General features: G+C 42.9%; 1 protein-coding gene across 7 annotated transcripts in view; it reads left to right on the forward strand.

Moving 5' to 3' along the window:
* Nucleotides 1-13,450, forward strand: part of LOC116985775 (hexosaminidase D-like) — a 40,550-nt gene extending 27,100 nt beyond the window's left edge. For 6 of the 7 annotated variants that reach the window (XM_033040765.1, XM_033040766.1, XM_033040768.1 and 3 more), the window contains 7 exons: nucleotides 588-659; nucleotides 790-994; nucleotides 1,415-1,497; nucleotides 3,280-3,358; nucleotides 8,104-8,205; nucleotides 11,103-11,192; nucleotides 11,930-12,322. In XM_033040765.1, coding sequence (XP_032896656.1) covers nucleotides 588-659; nucleotides 790-994; nucleotides 1,415-1,497; nucleotides 3,280-3,358; nucleotides 8,104-8,205; nucleotides 11,103-11,192; nucleotides 11,930-12,110 — 812 coding nt within the window. In that variant the 3' untranslated portion in view covers nucleotides 12,111-12,322. Of the gene's footprint in view, nucleotides 1-587; nucleotides 660-789; nucleotides 995-1,414; nucleotides 1,498-3,279; nucleotides 3,359-8,103; nucleotides 8,206-11,102; nucleotides 11,193-11,929; nucleotides 12,323-13,202 lie in introns of those variants that run through there. The other variant, XR_004415347.1, reaches the window with a different exon arrangement.
* The last annotated feature ends 12,882 nt before the right edge of the window (nucleotides 13,451-26,332 follow it).

The raw sequence follows: 26,332 nt of genomic DNA on the forward strand, positions 1-26,332 counted from the left end.
ATGAGTATAAAAGCTGAGGAAGACCTGGTGTCCTCAACCAACATCCCTGAAACAGATCATTCCATTATCTATCTGGTATTTGTCAGACATTGTGAACAAATTGTGTTTTTTTTAATTACACCTGTGGCTTCACAGAAAACATTTAATTGACTGAAAAGTGCCTGGTATATCCCGAGCTCATAAATGCACTATTTTAATGTTCAGTTTAAAATAGATTTAATTAATGTTCTAAATATAAACTGCTGAGTGGTGAAATAAATGATTGGGCTAAATGAACAATGGGGACCCAGCTTGGGGGAACCGCCGTGGGGAGAAGTGAGGAGCTGGCGCACTTTGTAACTTTGTCAGCGCCGTAGGTGTGCTTCTATTTGTATACATTGTGTTTGCAGCAAAGGATTTCACTGTGCCTAGTCACATGTGACAATAATGTATTCCATCCATTCCATGTACATACATATTACATGTCACACTTTACTTCCATAATTTAGCTGCATTGTAGACAATTGCTACTGCACGCCTGCACCTCCAAATTTGGACCAAATTTCTATTACACCGTAACTTGATCTTCTGGGTTCTTCTTTTCACAGAAACTGGTATAGCTGAACACATCACTCCAATGATGTGGTTCTATCAGCGACATTTTGATGTTGCCAAAGTAGGTAAGAAACAGTGTTAAATCCTACCATCGTTTTGCTGCTTCATTGTTATCAAAGCTGATGATCCTTAAAGCAATTGTGATTTCTCCGCTCTAACCCTTTTATTCCTAATTAAATATTTTTTGAATTGCAGAGCAACTCCTCACTAAGTATGTGGACAGTGGATTCAGAAGCATCTGGTTTGCAAGTGCATTTAAAGGGGCTACTGGTGTTGGCCAGGTCTTGACCCCAATCCAGAACCACCTAGAAAATCACCTTCAGTGGTTGTGGGTTATTCAATCTATGTCACAGTTCCCATTGCTTCACTTCCAAGGATTGGCATTAACAGGCTGGCAAAGGTGCGGTACCTTCAGAAACTTATTCACTCTCATTAGTATGGCATTGAATCATAATGTTCATTTAAATACTGGGACACAAGCTGCCATGGCAGATCCATGGAATGTTTACCGTTCTCTCCAGGACACACCGTGTATCCAGGACAACCTGATGGAGGTGCTCCAGAATGTATAGGTTGAGCACAGATGATATAATTGTGGCCCATTGCTGAGGCTATGTAGGCGAAAGCATGTTTCGGGAGATGGTCTCACTACAGCTCAAAGAGGCAGCCGGGCCAGCTTTGCTCGGCATTTCTGAGTTACAAAGAAACCCATTGGAGAATTTGTGATTATAGAGGTTCTGGTACTTCAGAACCTTTTTAAAGTGTCATAAATTGAAAAAACAATGAACGATATTCTATTGTTTTTATGTCTCTTCCTCAGGTACGATCATTTCTCTACACTATGTGAGCTCCTGCCAGTTGCAATCCCATCCCTGGTGGTCTGCATGCAAGCTGTGTCTTTTGGTGAGATCCATTTGGGGAAGCTGAGTCTAATGTTCCACATCACTCACTGTAACTTAATGACATGACAAACCCCTGGTACGCTATCCACTTTATGACAGTATATTTGTACAATCCTCACAGCCAAATATAGTGTCATTTTACCCATTATTTCCTACCTTTCTATGATGATCATGGTTTAACATAGATTGTCTATCCAACAACTCTTCAACTAGTACAACGTACAGTACCCCTACAGAGGAATGTATGAATCACATCTGGAGATTGTATCCCATGCTGGTGCAGTACATAGCCCTTGTGAAATCTCAAAGGAAACACCATTTAATTAAAACAAATCACTTTGACCTTAATGTTTATCTTTTTAATAAGATCGGTGCTCCATCTATACTATCTCTGTTGGCGTGCACAGTGCTGCTTACAATATGAAAGTAGAACACCCCCTCACACAACACAAGTTAGATGCACAAGGAAAATGTCCTTCTACACTATCCTGTCAAACACTCTCTGGACAATAAAGGTTCTCCACATTGGAACAACAGATTACCAAGCACAAAAAAAGAATAGGTATTTTTAAAACAACACACACAAAGCCGTGTTGGCTATCCTTAATTAACTCTGTCTTTTTAATTGGAAGTATATCTTATCGATCAGAATCCCTTTCACTAACCTACCTACTGTAGATGTCAGCTTACTGGTTTGTAGTTCTCAGGTTTTTCTTTGCAGCCCTTCTTAGATAAAGGTGCAACATTAGCCACTCTCCAGCTTCTGGGATGTCACCTGTGGTGAAAAATGATGTATAACTTTCAGCCAGGGCCTCTGTTGTTTTTTCACTGGCTTGCCACATTGTCTTTGGATATATCTGATCAGGCCTCCGAGATTTATCTACATTGATATGTTTAATTGAATGCCAGAGCAAGCTCAAGGAACTAATTCGCCTAATTCTCCTATTTCTTTACAATGAGCCGCCGATCATTTACACTGTATATCCATGATGGGGTGAGGGGAGCAAGGAAGTGGCAGTCCCAGGTTAGATGGAATTGCCATTATTAAGCAGAAACTCTACTGAATCAATCACGTAAACACCATGCATATAGTACCAGGTCACAGCTAAGTACACTGTGGCACATGACACCTAACATCCAAAGTCTTTCCAACGACTACAAGACACAAGATCTGCAATGTGGTGGAGTATTCTCAACTTCAAAAACATTCAGGAAGCTTGATCCTATTCAGTACCAAGAAGGTGCTTGAACTAACACTTCATCAACATTTACTTCCTCCATTACTGGCATACAGTGGCTGCAGTGTGCACCATCCACAAAATGTGCTGCAGTTACTCACCCAAGATAGTCGGAGAGCACCTCCCAGAGCTGCAGCCGCTACCACCAAGAAGGAAAAGAACAGCAGGCATACCGAACACCATCACCTGCAGGCTCCTCTTCAAGTGGCATACAATTCTGATTTGAAAATACCTCATTATCACTAGGCCAAAATGCTGGAACTCATGATTCAGCATCACTGTGGAGGATCTTCACCAGAAGGACTGCAGTAGTTTAAGAATGCGGCTCACTATCTCCTCTTAAGGCCAATTAGAAATGGACATAAACTGGTCTTGCATGTAGCACTAGTTAGATACAGAGTAACATTTTCACTAAATTATCCCAACAAAGGTATCTAGTGGATTAGATACAAACAAAAGTTCTCTCTCTCTACACTTCAATGGATTTATTAGTGTAATTAATTACCTGCAGTGTGACATTGACATTGTTCTGCTATCTTCCCTAGGATCTTATACAGATGAAGCAAAAGCCAAGGCACAGGAGATTTTGGGATTTGAAAATATCATCCTGGACAGCAATCTGAGGTAATTCTTCTTTAACATTTTTTTTCATGGGGAGGGTATTCATGAGGTCTGTGACAGCACAGGAAACAGCTAAGCAGAAGTTTTCATCCTAAAGCAGTGAAAGGCGGTGAGCTTTAGGACTGGACGTACAGAAGATGTGCTTGTATGTTGTGGATGATCACATCAACATCTTTTCTCACTTTGTCCAGTAACTGTTCAATGAATCTCATCTTTCCATCGTAAATTTAAAAAAAATAGCATTCTGGAAATTCTAAACTGGTCATGCTGAAGAATGAAAAACAAAATAAGTGTTTCATGTCAAAGATCACTAACCAAAATATTGGCTCTGCTTCTATCTCCACAGATACTGTCTGACCTGAGTATTCTAACCACTTCTGTTTTTTATTTTAGAGATCTCAGCATCTGCAAAAATCTTTTATTTATTTATTTATTTATTTTTTGCTTTGGCAAATGGTTACAAGGGATAAAATGTAATGATACAGGTGCACAACCTTTTATCCGAAAGCCTTGGGACCAGACACTTTTCGTAATTCGTAATTTTTCGGCTTTCGGAATGGAAGATTTTTAGCGTAGATTTTAACGGCTGGCTCAGTGGTAGAGTGCTCGGCTCATATCCGCAAGGTCGCGAGTTTGCGCCTCGATCCCGGCAGTTACTCGATCATGAGTTTGAGTCTTCAATGTAGTTTTTTCTTGCAGAATAGGAGAGAATAGGGAGGGTTAGGCTGGGATCATTCTCTGCGAGATGATCTTAGTGCGGGAGACAAGTGTAGGAGAGGTGTACTGACTGTGTGGGCAGAACTTTGGAAGTGATTGCCCACCATTCTCAAAAGCTGCTGTGTCTCCCTGTCCCTGGGATAGCAGGGGGCGATCAAACAGCACAATACCCCCCTCCCCCTCCAACTCCAGAGGAACCCGCTCCCCGATGGGCCGCTACGGCGACAAGTGGCAGTTCGCCCACAGCCCGAACTGCGCCCCCTCATCCGCCACCCCAAGAACAAGACGTACCTTGCACACCATCAGCTTCTACCCCTACGGGGAGCGTGTTCCTCTGGAGTTGGAGCGGGGCTGGGCTGGAGTTGCCGATCTGGGATCTCCGTGCTTGCAGTGGGCCTGGGGGTCGGTGTCCCGATGAGGGGGCGCAGCTCGGGCTGTGGGCGAACTGCCACTTGTCGCCGTAGCGGCCCATCGGGGAGCGGCTTCTGGTGGTCCTGACGTCTCCGGCCACCCCCCTGTACAGGAGCTGAGACTGGGAACTGTACCGCCCTTGCAGGTGAGCAGGAGAGTGTTTTTTTTTTTGCAGTTGCAGAGGGAGGGGGCAAGGGCGGTACAGTTCCCAGTCTCAGCTCCTGTCCAGGGGGGTGGCCGGAGACGTCAGGCCCAACAGGAACCCGCTCCCCGATGGACCGCTACAGCGACAAGTGGCAGTTCGCTCACAGCCCGAGCTGCGCCCCCTCATCCGCAACCCGGGTTCCTCTGGAGTTGGAACGGGGCTGGCTACAGTTGCTGCTGGCTGTGGGTCTCTGGGATCTCCGTGCTTGCAGTGGGCCTGGGGGTCGGTGTCCCGTTGGTCTTGACGTCTCCGGTGACTGGCACTGACCTGCTGGCATCGCCGATGTGAAGACAGTGCAAAGCGCCGGTGCAATGGGCGGGGAGCTGGAGAGGGGAGGGAAGGGATCACACACATGGCCAGGAAGCAGAGGGGTGTAGGTGGGGTGAAACTGAAGGGAGCGACAATCTGCTGTTGCCTGCCCGCTGAGTTAAAACGTTCCCATGGTAGACTCACGATACACTGTGTATCGTGAGTCTACCGTGGGAACTTTTTAACTCAGCGGGCAGGCAGCAACAGATTGTCAATGATTAACCCTCCCGCGCAATATACCCTCACCTTCTATTTTATGAATGGGGATTTAGTTCCCCTTTCTTCGAGGACCGACCGGAGGTTCCGCTGTCGCCTCTGCGGGCCGCCCTCGGTGAACGTCTTCAAGGACCTTTCTTCAAGGACCGAAAAAATGTCCGGTATTCGGAGCTTTTCGTTATTTGGAATTTCGGATAAAAGGTTGTGCACCTGTATATACATCAAACATGATCCTGATGTGAGTCTTAAACTCAATGATAATTATGCCACTTGAACAATGTTCCAAAAGCCTATGTTCAAAGTATCATCATGACCAGTGTCTGTGTTTTCTGTTGCTGACCTCTTTTGAAACATCATCAATCCTTATGCCATCTTTAGGACTGACCTGTCCAATGACCCTCCAAAGAAACATCCCACAACCACTCGCAAGTGATCCAGAACTATGCCTTTAGCATTCACTTCCACCGGACTTTTTTTATATCTTATCTATTATCAGTCTTTATTGGCAGCTTACATCTTAACATATATTCAATATAATTCAGTAATCTCTGGGGTTTGACATTTGGAAAAACAAAAGTTAATTAGAGATAGACAACATGGCTTTGTGTCTGAGAGATCAGGTTTCATGAATTTGATTGAGGTTTTGAAGAAATAACCAAGAAGGTTGATTAGGGCAGGGCTGCAAATATGGTCTTTGTGGAGTTCAGCAAGGCCTTTGATAAAATTCCACATTTCAGGCTGCTCTGACAAGTTAGATCGCAGGTCATTCAGGGAGGGCGAGCTAACTGGATACAGAATTGGATTTGTGGAAGGAAGCAGAGGGTGAGGGTGGAAGGTGGTTTCTTGGATTGGGGGACTGTGACTAGTTGTATGCTTCTAGGATCGGTCCTTGTTTGTCATCCATGTCAACTATTTGGATGAGAATGTACAAGACATGATTAGTAAGTTTGCAGATTACATTAAAATGAGGAACGCATGGAATTTAATTCAGATAAGTGTGAGCTGTTGCATTTTGGGAAGTCAAACCAAAGCAGCACCTTCAAGGAATTTGATGGCCCTATTAAGTGTTGACAAGCAGAGAGTATTAGTACATAGTTCCCTAAAAATGATCTTACAGGGTGATGATGAAGGCTTTTGGCAAATTGGCTTTCATCAATCAGGGAATTAAAGAAGATGGGACATTTTGTGACAGACGTTAGTGAAGCCATATTTAGAGTATTATGTTGAGTTTTGGTCAACCTCGAGTAGGAAAGATACCATTAAGTTGGACTTTATTCCTTACCATATGAGAGACTGAGGGGTGACTTTATAGTGGTGTTTACAGAATGCACCTACCCTGGGAAGAGAACTAGACGGCATAAGTTTAATATAAAAGGAAAAAGATCTAATAGGAACCTGAAGGGCAATCTTTTCATAGATGGAAAGAGCTGCAAAGGAAATAGTTGAGGTAGGCACAATAACAATGTTTAAAAGTCATTTGGACAGGTACATGGGTAGGAAAGGTTTAGAGGAATAAGGGCCAAACACAAAAATATGCGTCTTGGTCAACGTGGATGAATTGGGCCGAAGTCTTTTTCTATGCTGATGACTGTATAACTTAAAATTCCATTGATTCGAATCTAAACATTCTCCATCTGTACCAATAAATGTCTTTAGGCTTTATTGAATGACAACCTTCAATGCTAACTCTTTATCCCTAATGCAGCCACCACTTCTCCGCACCACATCATTAGTGGTCAAATCTTAAATTATCTAGCATTATACTATGAAAGTCTCAAGTGCATTCTTGTGTGTTCCACTTTCAAAAACCCTATCAAAAACTCAGGTCATTATATTGCTCTTTTCTAATTTCTCTCGAGCTCTGGCCTGATCCTCAATTATGAAGTATCCTGGGATCTTTTATATTACAAGTGCTATAAATGTTCTGGTTTTTAATTCTCTAATTGTGAATGCCAAGAAACCATTGCTAAACTGATGTTGTGGAACATAATTTCCAAGTTTATAAAGCGGACTATTTCATATTTCCATATAAAGTATAGAAGTAGGTCATTCAATCTTGAGGCTTATGCTGGCTCTCAGAGCAATCCCATTATTCTATTTTTAAAAATGCCCATTGACACTCTCTCACCACATTAAAAGTATTTAGTCACCAATTGAACAAACACCGGCAACATTTGGGGATGTGGGAGTAACCAAAGCTCCTGTGGAATACCAACCTGGTCACAACATGTAGGGGATTAGAATTGAACTCAAATTGTTGCAGATGGCTGTACTACCCGCAGTATCACTGTGACTCCTAATGCTGAGGGTAGTGAATATCAACAGAGAGGGGAAGGGAAGAGAGGTGGGCGGCATAATGGCACAGCTGGTAGAGCTGCTGTCTCACAGCGCCAGAGATCCCAGCTCGATCCTGTCCTTGGCTATATTCTGCGTGGTGTTTGGACGTTCTCTTTTGTGACCTTGTGGGTTTCCTCCAGATAATCCGGTTTCCCCCCACATTCCAAAGACATGCAGGTTTGTAGATTAATTGGCTGCTGTAAATTGTCCTTCGTGTATAGGGTGTGGATGGGGAAAATGAGATAGAATAGAACTAGTGTGAACGGGTCGGTATGGACTTGGTGGGCCAAAAGGCCTGTTTTCATGCTGCATCTCTGAACGGAACTAAACATTAAAAAAATGAATTGGAATTAACATGTTAAGATTTACAATATATTTATGTGTTCTATTTTGTTCCCAGTAATTGACTGTTCCTCCAGCAATTAAACGTAGTTATTTATGAACTGTATGTATGCTTTTACGAGGCAAGAGATTATTGTTTGTAGGGCTCTACTGAGCACACTAATCTACTCACCTTTTTATTAATTATCGTGCCCACTCGTTACGTCTACAGTGAAGGAGATGGAACATTTGCAGGGGTTGAAATTTATCACATGGTTCATTGGATCTATCGAAATCTGAAATCTGAAGTAACAAACATTCTGGCAAATAACAGGTGAGATGTAAGTTTCAATGAACCCCTTACTATATGAGAAGGCTGTTCAGCTTATTGTTCAACCAATTAAGTGTACAGGCCCATCTTATTTTCTGTCCTTTTACCATGTTCTGTGTGTCTTACATCATTACCCATCTAATTCCCCCTGAACCATCATTGTTAACTTGACTTCAATAGACTTTTGTGGTAATAATAATTTCCTAATTCCAGAAAAGTCCAACACAGCTAATGAATTTGTATTTATCCTTTATAGGGAGGCAGTTCTAATACCATGTGCCTGCTCTGTTACTATTCTTCTTCACTTCTCTTCATTTGAACTACTCATTTAACCTATTCATAAATATTGAGTCTGCTTCAATTACTGAAAGCATCCCAACTTTTTTTAATACGTTTCTCCTATTTTTATATTTTAATTTTAATTTATTTATTTTCTGATTTTACTGGAAACAATTGATTTCTATTTACTCTATTTTATGCCTTCATAATTTTAAACAATTGCTTTGAATGAAATCAATCCTAATCTCCCTATGTTGTGCGTAGAGAGTTTTTGTAATGATTTAAAAGACCAATGATAGGTAGCCACTGATCAGAATTTTTTTACTGTTTCCAATAAGTGACTGAGTTCAAGAGAGGAACAGGACTGACCACTTCATGGTCCAGAGTACAGATGCCATAGGAGAGATAAAGATGGGGGTAAAAGGGCAGGGGGTGCTGCTTTATTGATTAAGGAGAATGTCAATGGGAATTGGAAGAGCAAATATGGCAGGAGATTGCAGGCAGTTGCAGGACCAATAAGATTGTCATAATAGGGGATTTTAACTTTCCTAATATTGGCTGGGACTGTCATAGTGCAAAAGGTTGAGACGGGGTAGAATATGTTAAAAGTGTTCAGAAATGTTTCTTCAGGCAATATTTAGAGGATCCTACATGGGAGAGGCCAATGTTTGATTTAGTCTTAAGAAATTGGAAAGGGCTGGTAGCAGATGTGTGTGTGAATGCGTCTTTTGGGATGAACCACTGTTCTATTAGCTTTAAGTTAGTTATGGATAAAGACAAGGTGGGCCCGCGAGTTAAAATTCTAAATTGGAGCAAGGCCAACTTTGAAGGTATTAGATAGGAACTCGCTTAAGTTAATTGGAGGAGGTTGTTCGCAAGAAAAGGAACGTTGGGAAAGTGGGATGCTTTTAAAAGTGTGCTGACAAGATTTCAGGGCTTGCATGTTCTTGTTGAGCGTGAAAGGCAAGTCAGCTGGGCGTAAGGAAGCTTGAATCTAGGATCTAGGATAAGGTCAATCTAGGATATGGTCAAGAATAAGAAGGATGCATGGGACAGATGTAGACAGCTTGGATCAAGTGTATCCCTGGAGGTGTTTCAGGAACTGAGGAGCATGTTAAAGAAGGGAATCAGGGCAAAAGGGGGGTGGGAGATAGCTCCAGGAAATATTATTAAGGATAATTCCAAGAGATCTTAGGGAAAAAGGGTAACCAGAGAGAGAATAGGGTCCCTCAGGAAACAAAGTGGTCATCTCTGTTTGGACTCGCTGGAAATGGGCAAGGTCTTCAATGAATATTCCTCCTCTATTCTTACCATGGAGAAAGACATGAGAACTGGGTGACTTGGGGCAGTTAATGCAAACGTCTTGAGGCCAGGCAGTATTAGGGTCAAGTAAGTGCTGAATGACCTACCGCCTATCAAGGTAGACAAATCTCCCAGGCTTGATCAGATATATTCGAGGACACTGCAGCGCTAGGGAAGAAATTGCAGGTGCCCTGGGTGAGATTCATGAGTCATCATAGACACAGGTGAGATGCCAAATGACAGGAGGGTGGCTAATGTGCCTCTATTTAAAAAGGGTTGCAAGGAAAAGCCATGGAATAGGCCAATGTCTAACATTTATGGTCAGAAAGTTACAAGAGGGTATTCTGAGGGAAAAGATAGATGAGCTGATTAGGGATGTTCAGCACAGCTTTGTACGTGGGATATTGTGTCTCACAACTATATATTATATATGCACTGTACCTTCCCAAACCGACTCCAGTTGTAACAGCGGTGCAGCGGTAGAGCTGCTGCCTCACAGCACCAGAGGCCCTGGTTCAATCCTGACCACAGGTGCTGTCTGTGCTGAGTTTGCATGTTTTGCCTGTGACCAAGTGTTATTCTCTGGGTGCTATGATATCTTCCCACATTCTAAAGATGTGTAAGTTTGTAAGTTAATTGACTTCTGTAAATTTCCCTACTTATAGGACATAAAACTAGTGTGTGGGTGATCAACAGTTGGCGTGGACTCGGTAGGATGAAGAGCCTGTTTCTACGCTGTGTCTCTAAATCAAACTAAATTAAACTATCTCCTATTGTCCTGAACTTTCTAAATTTCTCTTCAGCAGACCTCTCTCCAAATACTTGGTGGAATGCCTTATCAATACCTCAGGTTGTTTGATTTGCTAGGGCACTGGTCTCAGGCCAATTTAAGTTGTGCGCATCCCAGCAGAGCAGCTCCTTTTTCCCCAACATTGATGCCAGCAATCCATGAATTAAAACCCATTTCCCCCCATACCAATCTTTGAGCCACACATTCAATTCTCCGGTCTTATGACCCTATGCTGAGAGCTCAAATCCACAAGTCGTCGATGTGGATTTTGCTTTTTAACTTGATCCCAAGTTGCTTGTGCTCCTTCAGCAGAATCTCTTCCCACTTTCTAACTCTGTTATTAATTCCAGCACATCCTCCCACTCCAGCTGCAATTCTAACACCTTATTCTGGCACTAAGCAGTCAACATGTAGGTCACTTTGCTCATCCTCTGCTCTTGTCCACAAACATTTATGGCATTGCAGTCATTAATTAAGGTTTAAGAATGGTTGAATCATTATATTTTGCTTTTGTGCTTTGTTTAAACAGAACAATCGATGGATGGTTCAACCATTACCACAGAAAACATCGGTTTGGAAATCCTAAAACCATGGAACTATTTGGCAGCAGAATAATCCAGTAAGTTCACAACAACTGTTCGATTTGGTGTTGAATCAAATGCTCCTAACACTCCAGGGTTAGCCTGTGATCCCCAAAAAGGTAAGCACAATCATCAGGCAGATTATACATGTTGGACGAATAGTGGTAAGAGTTTGAAGACAGGGTTTGGGACACAGATAATACCTCCAGTCATGTTTCTAGCAATTATTAGATACCAGTACAGTTTGTGTTGTTCAGGATTGGGTCATAAGGTTTTTGTTAGGATAGGATTGGATGATGCAGACTGTACTAGTGTCATCTGTTAGTTTGGGATTCAGCTGTACAGTCTGTAAATTAAGAATTGGGAGTTTTCAGAGTATTAATGTTCTCTATTGGACGATATCAGGATGTGCTACTTCTCTCTGTGTTAGGGACTAGACGTCTTGGCCTATATTTGCTGGGTATTGAATAGTCTAAGACTATTCAAGATGTAAATTTAAAGTCAAGATGTTGAAGATGTTAATTTGATTTTGGAATGCATAATCTGCTGGGCTTTGGGATTTAGACAGCACGGGATGTTGATATAGTCTGTTAGTTTGGGATTGGGCAATGCAGGTTGTAGTTGCAATGCAATGCGTGTTAGTACTTTGTATTAGGTCAGCATACATTATTTCAATTTGACAGTTTCAAATATGTCTGAATTAGTAGATGGTCTGCTTGTGCTTGTTGAATAGTATCCATCCAGCATGACAAATGTAACTTTTCTATGTGTTCAGAATTCACACTAAGTGGGAGGACTACATGGGGAGGTTCCGTGACCAGATGGAGAAGATTTTCTTTCCCGACACCGTGGAAGAATGGATGGAAGTCCACGTGAACTTATACATGGACCCTCTGCGAGAGTTTGTGAAAGATTACAAAGAAACTATCACATTGATGGGTGCACCTAAACAATGAATAGAAAGTCAACGGAAGTAAGTTTGCGGAATGACTAGAAGCCATCCATTTATACAGTTGCTGTATATGCATAATACAACAGGTAGAGGGAAAATATCGAATCACAGGTTCTAGGTACTGCATCATCATATTAGTTTGCCAAAGGTTGCGACTTCTGTTAGTTTGACTCTTTATGTATTTTACACATAAAACTGGAAAAATATCTTGTGAAATGATGTGGTTTTTTTTTTTAAGTTGAAAAATGACTGTAAAAGTGTAAATTGCTCATTCTAAGCTTCCCCCCAGTCTCGTTTCAGTCAAAAACCACTGAATCAAGCACTTGATCAACTAATCTTTATTTTGACAAAACACAATTACAGTTCCCACCAATGTACCTAACCACTGCGGGTTCGATCCTCGTATCTGCCTGTACAATCCCTCTAGGCCTCGCTCAAACAGAGACACTCTAGAAGGTCACGCAGTCCTAAGCGCTCTCCCAAAAGATCGACGCAGGACCTCGTGGCAGCGGACTTTTATAGGTCCCCGGACCTTGAAGGACTGAACCATATGGGGGTGGTCTCTTTACATTCCAATTACAGATATCGATTAACCCCATACATAACAGACATTTCCCTAATCCAATAATACAACAGCTCAATACATTGTATTCAAACAGTGTTTCCCCATAGGAAGCAAACATCGCAACATTTACCCTGATCTGCAAGAAAACCAGACAAGGCTCAATACCTCATCCAATCAACATTCGGCAAAGTGAAACTCTGCAACATTATTTACAATTATTTACAAGGTGTATGTCTGGTTTGCAGTCATCCAATCCATTCTATGCATTTTACACCTAATTGACAGGGCCTGCAGATGTTCGAATTCTTTTCCTGCAGCTTGGATCGAGGCTCTAGACAAAGTGGCACCACTCTGCAACTTCTCCCAGTTCCACAGAGAGCACATTCAAATTGACCAAATCTTCCAGCAGCCCTGAAGCTTTTACCCAATTTTAAAGTCCTAGCCTCTCCAATCTGGCCAGGATTAACAATTCTAATAGAAAGTCAACGGAAGTAAATTGGTGGAATGACCGGATGCCATCCATTTATACAGTTGCTGTATATGCATAATACAACAGGTAGAGGGAAAATATCGAATCACATGTTCTAGGTACTGCATCATCATGTAGCATATTAGTTTGCCAAAGGTTGCGACTTCTGTTAGTTTGACTCTTTATATTTTTTACACATCTTTTACACATAAAACTGGGAAAATATCTTGTGAAATGGGGAAAAATGTGTTTTTTTTTTAAATGTTAAAAAATGACTGTAAAATGAGTCATTAATATAGGCACAAACAAGACACAATTTACCTAGCTGTTTTTTCGACAATTTCTGCTGAATGACTTTGGGGGGCGGCGCAGCGGTAGAGTGCTTGCAGCGCCAAAGACCTGGGTTTGATCCCAACTACAGGTACTGTCTGTTCGGAGTTATACGTTCTCTCCGTGACCAGATGGGTTTCCTCCGAGACCTTTGGTTTCCTCCCACACTCCAAAGACGTACAGATTTGTAGATTAATTGGCTTGGTATAAGTGTAAAAAATTGTTCCTAGTGTGCGTATGATGGTGTTAATGCACGGGGATCACTGGTCGGTGAGACGAAGGGCCTGTTTCCCCGCTGAATCTCTAAACTAAAATACATATTCAAATCATAAACTAAAGATTCACTGGTGCCAGTAACAGAGTTATTTTCCCCTCAGAACAAGTTTCCTGTGAAAATTGATGACGGGCTAATTCAACTGAGTAATTTTGTAATTGTAATTAATTAATTTAATTTATTGTAATTAATTTATTAGCAAGTATGTAAACATACAAGGAATTTGATTTGCCAACAGTGGCACAAAAAAATCAAAAAGATACATAACGACATAAAAATTGAGCATAAACTTAAACAGACACCACAATGGAGTGTGAGAATCCCCAGGGCACACAGCATAAGCGGAGTTCAATGTCCGGGCCACACACATGCTCCTTCACCGTAATGTGACCAGAGTTGTACTGACTGCTGTCACTCTCTCTGCAGTCCCTGTCTGCCCGAACAATCAGAAAGCCGTCCACACCCACTAGACTCCGGGATGTCCTCGTGGAGCCATGTCCCCGCAAAACACCGAGATCATGCACTCACGACACTATCTCCAAGTCCTCTCCAGTATAGGCAGCACGTCCATCTTGTTTTTTTGGCAACCTCGCATTCCCTACTGTGATGGAAAACAAATAAGTTATACCTTCTTTCATCCTCTTCTCCCGTGGTTGGGGCAATCGAAACATCCTCAGTCGGGGCGATCGAAGCTCCCGCATCGGGGCGATCGAAATTCCCTGCGATCGGGGAGGTTGAAGCTCCTGCGGTTGGAGCTCCCCCAGTCGATCCCTAACAAAGGGACCGCCAGCTCCACGATGTTAGCCATAATGCAGATGAAGATACGATGAAAAAGTCACATCTCTATCGAGGAAAGAGATGGAAAAAAAGGTTTTCCCACCCCCACATAATACAAAAACTAAAAATACACTAAAAACATACAAGTAAACACAGACCAAAACAGCAAAAGAAGAAAAAGACGAGACAGGCTGTTGGCTGTTTTTTAGACCTATCTGTAGTATCAAGAAGGATTATTGGTGTCATAAGGTCCATACAGACAAAGTCAGGCAAATAAGTTTTTATTAAGATAATATTCTGCAGAATAGGTGCCTCTCCGCTGCTGTCCCCTAGAGGCACAACGAAGATGGAGATGCTTTCTATCTTTATGCATTTCATTGCACTATTGTCACACCCTCATCTCTCCCCATTGAGCTTCTTCCAATCATAACATAAAGCCCACATTCCCACGAGAACGTCCTGGAACGTCCACCCAACGTCAAAGAGACCTAAGGCTTCTGCTGAAGTTTCTATCTGTTTGCTACTTTTTTATCTAGAATTTCTCTCTGTTCTGTATATTGTTACTTTATTCTACCAGCAGTCTGGCTTCTGCTGACACCTTATTTCTTTCTAAGTTATATTTTTCAGAGTTCTAGTATAAATCAACCATCCCTATTAACCCTTTTCTCACAATTTCCACCTCTGTGCCCTCCTTTCCTCTCAATTCCTCCCTCCCTCCGAATGGGGCGTTCTCCCGGGGAAGAACCCAGGGTCAGCAGGGCTCCAGGGGTGAGATTAAGGAAGGATGGAAGATTGGCCAACTATGGAGGTTGACAACAAAATGGCCGCCGGGAAAAGAGGAGCGAGAGAGAGATGGAGAGAGAGAGAGGGAGATGGAGAGAGGGAGAAAGAACAAGAGGGTGGGAAGGAACGAGGGGAGGGGAGAAGGGAGAGGGGTTGGTGAATAGGCAATCCCCAGACACGCACGCATACACCCCCCTCCCTCTCTCTACCTCTTCTATCTCTCTCTCCCACGTTCACCATCTATTCTCTCATTTCCCCAAAGAGTCATGTTCCCCCCCTTCCCCCTCTCTCTCTTCCCCCTTCTAACCAACCCCCACCCCTCACCACCGCCATTTTAGCTACTGGCAGCCGGAAGTCAATGAGTGTGATGCCGGGGGCGGCCATTTTCGATGCTGGCATTTCCCTGTGGTGCTGCAGGTGGCCATCTTCTCTACAGGCAGTCTGCCATTGCAGTCCATTGGGAGTGAAGCCCAGGGTGGCGGCCATCTTTGGTCAAGGCACTTCCATTGAAGTCAAAGGGACGTGAAGTTCTGGGCGGCCATCTTAGTTACTGGCAGCCTTCATTTTTTTTCTCTGTCTCGTTCCCTCTTTCTTTCTCTCCCCTTCTCTGGCTTCCTCTTCTCCTTCTTTTCTCTCTCTTTTCCCTCTCTTTGCTGATGAGTGTGAGTGTGTACACGTGCATGAAAGAGATGAAATGTTGAAGAGAGGGGGAGAGAGAAGGGGGGATAGCGGGGGGGGGGAGTGTGTGTGAGAGAGGGAGTGTGTGTATGAGAGAGTGAGGGAGCGTGTGTGTGAGAGGGAACGTGTATGAGAGAGGGAGTGTGTATGAGAGAGAGGGAGTGTGTATGAGAGAGGGAGTGTGTGTGTGTGAGAAAGAGTGTGTGTGTGAGAGAGGGAGCGTGTGTGTGTTTGAGAGGGAGCGTGTGTACGAGAGAGAGGGAGTGTGTGTGTGAGAGAGAGAGGGAGCGTGTGTGTGTGTGAGAAAGAGAGTGTGTGTGTGAGAGAGAGGGAGTGTGTGTGTGAGCAGGGCTCTCGCTTAACCTTTTTTCCCTGTTGCCAGCCGGGCAGCCTTGGCAGCTTTTTAGGTTGCCAAATGACAGTTTAGGTGGTCATTTAAGATTGCTTGCATGACGCGTGCGATAAGATGGCTTGCATGACGCGTGGTCAGGTTCGAACACGGGTCTCTGGCGCTGTAAGGCAGCAACTCTACCACTGCACCACAAAGTGCTGGAATAAGTCAGCTCACTCCATAGATCTCAGCTTCACTTTATCCTTCCACATGGTCCACACGCTCAATCAAAGCTCCTCCACTTACCTGACCTCCACACAGGATCAAAAATTTGCCTTTCTCCAGACCAGGCCCCCCAGCGACTGCGGAGTTACTACAGCACTTTGCCTTTTTATGTAAACGAGCATCTGCAGTTCCTTGCGTCAACCCCTCATTAGAACGCGTTAGACCGACGTGCGCAGCACAAAACGTTTTATGAGGAAAAGGTTCTAACTTTTTGTAAACAAAATGTTTTACCAGAATGTTGCCTGGATTCGAGAGCTTCAGCTACAGGGCGAGCTTAGGGACAGTTAGGGTAGACTCTCAGAATCTTTTTACGCCAGGCTGGAAATGTCCAAGATTAGAGGGTATCACTATAAGGAGAGAGGGGGAAAGTTTAATAGGGATGCTCGTGGCAGTGGTGGGGGCCTCATGTGCCTGACCTGGGGAGGTGGTGGAGGCAGATATGACAGGGGTGTTTAAGAAGCTTTTAGGTGGGCATGTGGAAGTAGGCGGGAGAGAGGGATATGGATCATGTACAGGCAGATGAGAGTTTAACCTGGCGTCATGTTCGGCACAAACATTGTGGGCCGAAGGGCCCGTTCCTGTGCGGTACTGCCCTACGTTCTAACCATCCAATCACCAACTAGAGAGCAGACCCCACCTACCATCTACTGTATTGGCAGATGTTTTCTGCCGCTCTCACCTCCGGCGACAAACTCTTTGAATCACTTCTCTCTGGGAGGCGACTCCGGACTATCAAAGCTGCCACAGTCAGACATAAAAACAGCTTTTTCCCCACGAGCAGTAACTCTATTCAACAGCCAAAAGACCGTAGCCTCTTTTTACTTTATTTTCACATGTTTGAATTATAATATTTTATTTTTAATTGTCTACAGAATATCTTGTTGTTACCTGCGAGCAAAGCACCAATGTAAATGCCTTGGATGTGGACCTACTTGGCTAATAACATTTTTATTCATTCATTATTATTCATTGAAGACAATAGACAATAGGTGCAGGAGTAGGCCATTCTGCCCCTCGAGCCTGCACCGCTATTCACCGTGATCATGCCAATCATCCACAATTAATACCCTGTTCCTGCCTTCTCCCTATATCCCTTGACTCCACTATCTTTAAGAGCTCTGTCCAGCTCTCTCTTGAAAGCATTCAGAGAAACGGCTTCCACCACCATCTGCGGCAGAGAATTTCACACTCTCAACTCTGTGTGAAAAAGTGTTTCCTCATCTCTGTTCTAAATAAATTACCCCTTATTCTTAAACTATCCCTCAGACTATCTTTAATCAGACTTTACCTTGCACTAATCGATATTCCCTTAATCCTATATCTGTACACTGTGGATGGGTTGATTGTAATCCTGTATTGTACTTCCACTAACTGGTTAGCATACAACAAAAAAGCTTTACACTGTACCTCTCCCTGTAGCTGAAGCCCTCTAATCCAGGCAGTATTCTGGGAGAACATTTTGTTTTCATAAAGTTAGAACAGTCTCGTCGTAAAACATTTTGTGCTTGAAACGTCAGGCTGGGACACTTGCACCTCACTTAGTTACTCCAGAACTTTACATCTTTTTTAAAAAGTACGCAGGCATCTACAGTTCCTCATGGCTATGTTTTCATTTTTTTAGTACGCGCCGACCAGCGATAACCTGTACACTAGGTCTACCCTACTCACTGGGGGCAATTTTCAGAATTAATCTACACACCTGCACATCTTTGGAATGTGGGAGGAAATCTGAGCACCCAGAGAAAACACACACAGTCACAGAGAGAACGTACAAACTCTAGTCCCACCTGCCTGCATTTGGCCCATGTCCCTCTCAACCTTTCCAGACCTGTCAAAATGTCTTTTAAATCAAAGATAAGAAACAAAATGCTGGTAGTAACTCATCGAGACGGGCAGCATCTCTGGAGAGAAGGAATGGGTGACGTTTCATGTTGAGACCCTTCTTCAGAGTGATGACGAGAGTGGGCACAGAGATAAAATGTAGTCAGAGACAGTGAGAATGTTAAACTGAGTTATTTTGTCAATCTAAAGTCAAGAAAACTTGACTCAAATGCTTGTAGCTGTTGGAATTGATTCTTTATTCAGTACTGAGACAATTCTTTGAATCTTCCAACACAGAGCTAGAAGCTCCGGGGCAGCTCCTAAGTATTTGTGTTTTTGATACAAACTCATTGCTTTATACAGGTATTTAGACATTTCAAACACAGAGGGTAGGACAACTGGTAACCAATCATCTGAATCCTTTTGGTGATTTACAACATCAGTCACATGATCTCCCCTTTCCTGACGTCTTTTTACAATCTTTGTTTGTCTATGGTATAACTCTATAACTTTGTTTTAGAATTAATTTATTTCAACACAGCAAAACCCCTGTAGGCTTTTATCAAAGACCACTCTTCAAAATATAGGATACATACAATGATCAATCAAGTCATACACACTTTATATACCAAGAGAAAATATATTTCTATAAATCTAAACAATTTCTATAAGTCTAAAGTGTACCTTTCTACTAAGACAATACATTGCATAATTGGTGTTACTATAATTATACACATTTTGAAATACCATTACCTATGTCTTTAAAACATTAATTATATAAGTTTGCTGAATTACAGTTTCTAAGTTCAAAACGCACATTTCCATCTCCCATCCAAAGATACATGGGTCGTAAATCTGTCAATTTAGTTAATATGAGTTTGGTGCCTTTCCTGTTATCGGGAAGCAGGATTTCCAATCTCATGTACCAGACAGAACACAAGGTACAAGGTACAACCCAGACCATTACGTCAGAATTCCATCTGCTTCAACCTTCTATAAACTACTCCCTCAATCTAATTATTTCTCAAAGCAACTATTCCTTCACTTACATCTTATTCCTTATCACACTCATTATAATTTTACACAGCCAAGGCTAACTGCAGTCTATCATCTCTCAGCCTTGAATTCTGTCTCAAACCTAGCATAACAAGCCATAACTCTTCACGTTTATGTCACATTCAGAGCTCAATAATGTGCCATAGAGACAGAGCAGATGGCCTAAGAAGAGGCCCCTTATTCAGCTTCCCATTCTTCAACACAAAGCCATATCAAATACAATTTCCTCCAGTGCTATAATTGCCCCAAACAATAACCTAAGCTAAGCAGTTTCAGGTTCAGGCCTCCATGTTTTGATTCATTTTTGCCTGTGTGTATGTGTCTGTTTGCAATATATTTCAGTTCAGGAAAACTTTAAGCTTTTCTTTTGCAATTTACCTAGCTTATATAAAAGTCTCTATCCAAGCGGTTCTATTTGTATAATATTTCCTCATTCCTCACACTGGTCATTCTATGACCACTAATAGGATAATAACACAAGGCAGAGATTCATCAGCATTGGCTTATTAGTCATCCAAGTTTATACCTAACCTCGAGATGCTTTATAGCCCCCAAAACCTGGACCACGTAGGTCAGCAGGCTGGCTTGTTGACACCAATGCTGTTCCCTACTTCTCTGCCGTGCTTTATACCCTAGCCCTTATGGTGCTCAATTATTCTGGACTTAATAACATTCCTCCTTCTCCACATTATTAAGTCTATTACACTCCTCCTCCAACATTTCCTTCTCTAACTGCTGGTTCACACGTACTCTACTTCTATCAGACTCCAACATCATAATGTCTTCTAGGTGCTGCAATAAGACCTGCCCACCAGTTTCCACATTACCCAAGGCTGTCATTAGTCTGGTGATGATACATTTAACAATAGCAATTCCCACTAACAAACACATGATCACTATTGCTGCATTTATGGCCATGCTGATGATCCAATTATATAATCCCCCCAAAACCCCAGTTTCCCCATCCAACACCCTCCTTCATTCCATCAAGCAGGGTAGTAATGTCCTCTTGATGTTTGCTGATATTACTAGTTCTATCCTGAACTCCCATCATACATTTTTCTTTTACAATAGCACACGTCTCTCCCTCACGGGCCAACAGATAGTCTAAGGCATATCTATTCTGTAAAGAGAACAGACGCATTTCTGATAGTTGGGTTTTTATTGCTTCCAAGACACCAGTAGTGGCATTTCCCAAAATGGTTAGTCCACAAATCATATAGTTTCGATGTTTTGCTGCCAACCCTTCCCCTACACCTCTGAAAGTAAGCAGGCTTAGTACTCCCCATCCCGCAGCATCCCACCTAGATGTTCCCATTGTAGTTGGGTTTCTCCAATTGGCACAGAATTCGGCGGATACTGCCCAGCGCAGAATCCTTTGGTTTTGTCGGGACCAACTCTCTGGGCAGGGAACGGTGGTGGGGACAGGAGTACCGATGGCTACGTTCTTTGGAAAAGGAGGTTTTAGCAAATTGGTCCCTTTGCCATTGAAAAAGAAGTAATAATAATAATAATGGATGGGATTTATATAGCGCCTTTCTAATACTCAAGGCGCTTTACATCGCATTATTCATTCACTCCTCAGTCACACTCGGTGGTGGTAAGCTACTTCTGTAGCCACAGCTGCCCTGGGGCAGACTGACAGAAGCGTGGCTGCCAATCTGTGCCTACGGCCCCTCCGACCACCACCAATCACTCACACACATTCACACACAGGCAAAGGTGGGTGAAGTGTCTTGCCCAAGGACACAACGACAGTATGCACACCAAGCGGGATTCGAACCGGCTACCTTCCGGTCGCCAGCCTTCCTCGCTGTATATCGACCCAAGACAGTCCTTGCGTGTATTAATCACCTCGCCACCCTTTGCCCAGTCCATCCAATTGCTTGAAATCCAATTGCTGTATCTTCGGATGGGCAAGTGATAGAATCCTACAGTTAGATGGGTTCCATTGGCCCACCCACAAAGCAGTTGCAACCCTGCAGAGACTGCGACGCATCTTTTGGGAATGGTGCATTGGATGCCCTTAGATGTACTGTTGCAACTAGGTTGTCGTGGGGTTCGTACTGTGCACGTAATGTTGGCAAGGACGTCAACAACTATGCACCCGTATCCCTGGTTAGTGAAGCATCTTCCGTATTGTCTATTGTCGGTGTTAGGGGTAAAGTTACACGGCATTAGTGGTTCTACTCTGGTACCCGAAGAGTTTTGACAGCCTGGGTATGAATGCTTATTGTCGCCAGGTAATGGCAAACAGTTAGCTGGTGGGGCTAAGGACTCGTCATAATAGATGGTGACAGCTTTGACCGGAGCTGGCTTCTCATCTTGACACTTTACTAATCGTTAAATCCTTCCCCACTCAGGAGATACTGTAAATAGGTTAATAACAGATTTCATAGCGGGGTAACACACAACTTGCCCTTTACCAAATAATTCATTATGGGCCCGTATAAACACGTTAGTGTCTTTTTCTTCAAATTCTCCTTTTTCCCGTATTTGTTGTTCAGGTTCTGTCCTTTGTAGCCCCGGGTGGACCTTTAATGCTTCTTGATAACATAGTCCATCATACAAGTGTTTATTTAGAGTTCGGTCCTCCCCGGGGTTCCTCCTGCAAGAGAACTGCATATCTGGTACCCACATGGAAACTCCCAGAGTGACTGATCAATTAGGTAGAGGCTTCGGTTAGTCTGTTGCATTTTGCCATGGCAGTAGTTAATTTTAGTTATGTTCCATCTTCCGAGGACTTCTGGGCCTCTACATTGTACAACATCTCCATTGCAGAGGTGAAAGGTCCTATATGCGTGTCCTGGGACACATTGTCGAATCTCTCCTTTATTTCCCTCTGGCTGCAGTAGCATTAGGTTGCATGGCAGGATAAATCGCCTCATTTGAATTTATCTGGAAAATGCAAAGGCTTACAAAAAGTTCATTTCTTACTTAATTGACTTAATCAACTATTCACTCAAGTTAACCATCCTTCAGTCAGTCAGTCCAATAATCAGTCGCATATTCTTAACCATATAGCAAAATAAGGATTCAAAACTAAACTTATAATGCTACAACTAAACGTATAATTATACAACTAAACTTATAATGATACAACTAAACTTATAATGATACAACTCCCAAGCAAAGCAGCAATGTAAAAACTAAAAACTCTGCGTTGAAAATAAAATGACTCTTCTCCCCCCTTTTGATTGGGCTCCCCAGTCAGTTTGCAGTGGTGCAGATGAACCCATGCAGCACGACCCTCGACCTTGACAGCGGTTGGAGTGGTGAGGAGGACCTGGAAGGGACCATCCCAACGTGAGTCCAAGTGCTAGCGCTTCCAGTTCCTGACCAGCACATAGCAACATGTCTCAATATTAGATGGAACTTTGAGCGCTGGCACCTCACCATTTGCAGCCCTGACCTGTGAATGAGAAGTTCGCAAAGCACGGGTTAAAGTTAATACATAGGATGTCATTTCCTCAGTCATCTGGTAGAAATGGACCGCTGCGGGGGCATGGAAATGGACCGCCTGGTCATTCCATGGCATCCATAAAGGTCGACCATATATTATTTCCGCAGGCGTCAGTCGTGCCGTACCAGAAGGAGTGGTCTGTATCTGAAAAAGAGCTACAGGAAGCAGTTTTAACCATGTTAAGCCAGTCTGTGCCATTAATTTAGCTAATTTGGTTTTCAAAGTCTGATTTGCCCGTTCCACCAATCCGGTGGCCTGAGGTCCTTATGCACAATGGAGCTGTTGATGTATCTGTAATTGTTGGCACATTTCTTTGTTTACTGCAGCAATAAAATGAGGACCATTATCGGAACTTAAACGCGCAGGAACACCGAATCGCGGTATGATTTCGCGTAACAATATTTTTACAATGGTAGACGCCTTATTGTCAGTGGTCAGGTATGCTTCAATCCATTTACTGAAAACATCGACAATTACAAGAACATACTTATAACACTGACACCTTTTCAACACAATGTAGTCCATTTGCAAGGTCTCAAATGGACCTGCTGGTAAAGGGGTCTTACCTGGTTCACAGGGCAAGCCTTTACCTGGATTATGCTGCTGGCAAATCAGACATCGCTGGCTGATACGCTGGGACAAGTCCAGAAGTTTTGGATGCCACCAGGTGTCTAAAAGCATATCATTTACGGCCTTGGCACCACAATGAGTTGCAAAGTGTACACATTCAATAATCCATAACGCAAGTTCATCAGACATGCAAGTCTGGCCTGCAGGCGTAACCCATAAGCTAGTGACAGGATCAAACACACAGCCCTGGTGCTGCCACAGCTGTTTTACCTGTGCAGGAGCGTCCTCCTGTATTTGAAGTACTTCCTGGACTGGTTGGCATTCCTTTTTCCGGGGAGACTGATTCTTACTAGAATTTTTAGTCTGCCTCATCATTCGGGGCACAACAACCTGGTTAGTCCAAGAAGCTTTTTTTAGCGGCACCATCGGCAAGGCGATTGCCGATATCTATAGGGCTCTGGCCTGATGTGTGGGCACGAACTTTAATAACTGCAAACTGACTGGGCAATTGGATTGCCTGTAATAGGTTGGAAACTAACTTCTGGTGTGAAATAACTGTTCCTGATGAGGTCAGGAAGCCTCGATTTTTCCACAATTGCCCATAATCGTGAACGACTCCGAAAGCATACTGTAAATCAGTGTAAATATTTGACCTTATTACAGACACTAAGATTATTGTCAGACAATTTTAAATCAGGAAATGTTAGACATTTATCCTCTTTGGTTCTACACAGAGCACTCTTACTAGCATTATATTTAATGTCATGTTCCACACCATACACAGAACATATAGTATGGAGCTGCTGGAGACCAGCGCTAGATGGACTAAAGATCACAAGATCATCTGCATACATAATATGATTCAGTAAAAATATTACCAATCACGCACCCAGTGTTACAGGCTTTCAATTGTTTAGACAGATCATCAATATATAGATTAAAAAGGACTGGGGACCAAATTCCCCTTGTCTAACACCATTGCTAACCCCAAATGGATAAGTCCCATTAGGGTCTTTTTACCCTTACACTTCCTTAGTTCTATCCATACTGACTCCACATCTCCTGTTTCAATGTCACCCCTTGCAAGGGACTGAATTTCATTCCTCACCAACAGAGCTACCCCAGCCCCTCTGCCCACCTGTCTGTCTATTCTATAGGAGATATATCCTTGAATATTCAGTTCCCATCACCAGCCCTCTTGCAGCCATGTCTCTGTAATTCCTACAACAAGCCGTGCGTGTGAGTTTAGTTTTAGATTTAGAGATGCAGAGTGGAAACAGGCCCTTCAGCGCACCAAGTCTGCGAAGGATATTTAAAATAAAAGGGCTGTTTAAAGTTCACGAGCTGAATCTTTTTATAAAAATCGAATTTGAAGGAAAAGTGAAGAATCATAATGAAAATATTCCCAAGAGCTGGCATCATTCCGGGGGAGCACATGGTAATTTTGATAACCAATTCGACAGAGATTTTTGAGTCTCCAATTCATGGTTCAAAGATGCAAAAAGTTGGGTCTTCAAGTGAAGCTTTGACTAAGTCAAACCCTATTTTAAAATAATTTTAAATTAAAAGGAGTCTGCAGATGCTGTAAACGAGTTCACGTGGAAGAATAAGCAACGGTTAAACAAGCCAATTTATTTTATTTGAAGTGAAAATGCAATTTGTCCAATTTAAACAAGTTTGCCTGACCCATGGATATTTGCCCAGCCTCAAAGATTCACGTTTTCTCATCCCATCAACAAAAAAAGCATGATTAGTTCAAAACGGAATAGATTATTCTACAGAGGCATCGTTTAAGATTCGGCTGAATCCAACATTCCTAAAGCACTACCATAATTAACTTGTTTAAGAAAGAACTGCAGATGCTGGAAAAATCGAAGGTTGACAAAAATGCTGGAGAAACTCAGCGGATGAGCCAGCATGCATCTACCATAATTAATTCACTCCCTTCACCCAGGAGATGGGTATATGGAACAAGCTGCCAGAGGAGGTAGTGGAGGCTGGTACAATGGCATTTAGAAGATATTTAGACAGGACTATTTGGGCTAATTGTCTGTTTCTCTAATATACACTGAACTTTTTTTGCTGTTTAGTAAGGGTTTTACAATGCAATATGTTACACTAATGTTGTGCTGCTACGTAACCCACTCCATGACACACTGAGGAACACCTTCAGCAACAGACTGGTTCCACCAAGATGCAGCACAGAACACCACAGGAGATCCTGCTCCCCCATGGCTATCAAACTGTACAACTCCACCCCCTTCTGTCATGGGGTAGACTGACTACCCCTCTCCCCCTCCCCAATCTTTGCACATCCCCAATCCTTTCCACTCATCACTTTAATTTCATGTTTCATGTTTTGTTTAGTTTTAGTTTAGTTTAGTTTAGTTTAGAGATACAGCGCAGAAACAGGCCCTTCGGCCCACCGGGTCCGTGGCAACCAGCGATCCCCGCACATTAACACTAACCAGCGATCATCCCGTACACTAGCACTACTCCACACACTAAGGACACTTACAATGTTACCAAAGCCAATTAACCTACAATCCTGTACGTCTTTGGAGTGTGGGAGAAAACCGAAGATCTCAGAGAAAACCCACGCAGGTCACGGGGAGAACGTACAAACTCCGTATAGACAGCACCCGTAATCGGGATTGAACCTGGGTCTCCGGCGTGCATTTGCTGTAAGGCAGCAACACTACCGCTGCTCCACCATGACCATCTTTATCTTGTGTTGTATGACTGTTGGCAGAACAATTTCTCTCCTTGGATAGATAAAGTTCTATCGTATCGTAAGTCAGCATTTAATAGTTCAGTTTGTGAC

Source organism: Amblyraja radiata, chromosome 22 (genome assembly GCF_010909765.2).
Source record: "Amblyraja radiata isolate CabotCenter1 chromosome 22, sAmbRad1.1.pri, whole genome shotgun sequence".
Classification (NCBI taxonomy): Eukaryota; Metazoa; Chordata; class Chondrichthyes; order Rajiformes; family Rajidae; genus Amblyraja; species Amblyraja radiata.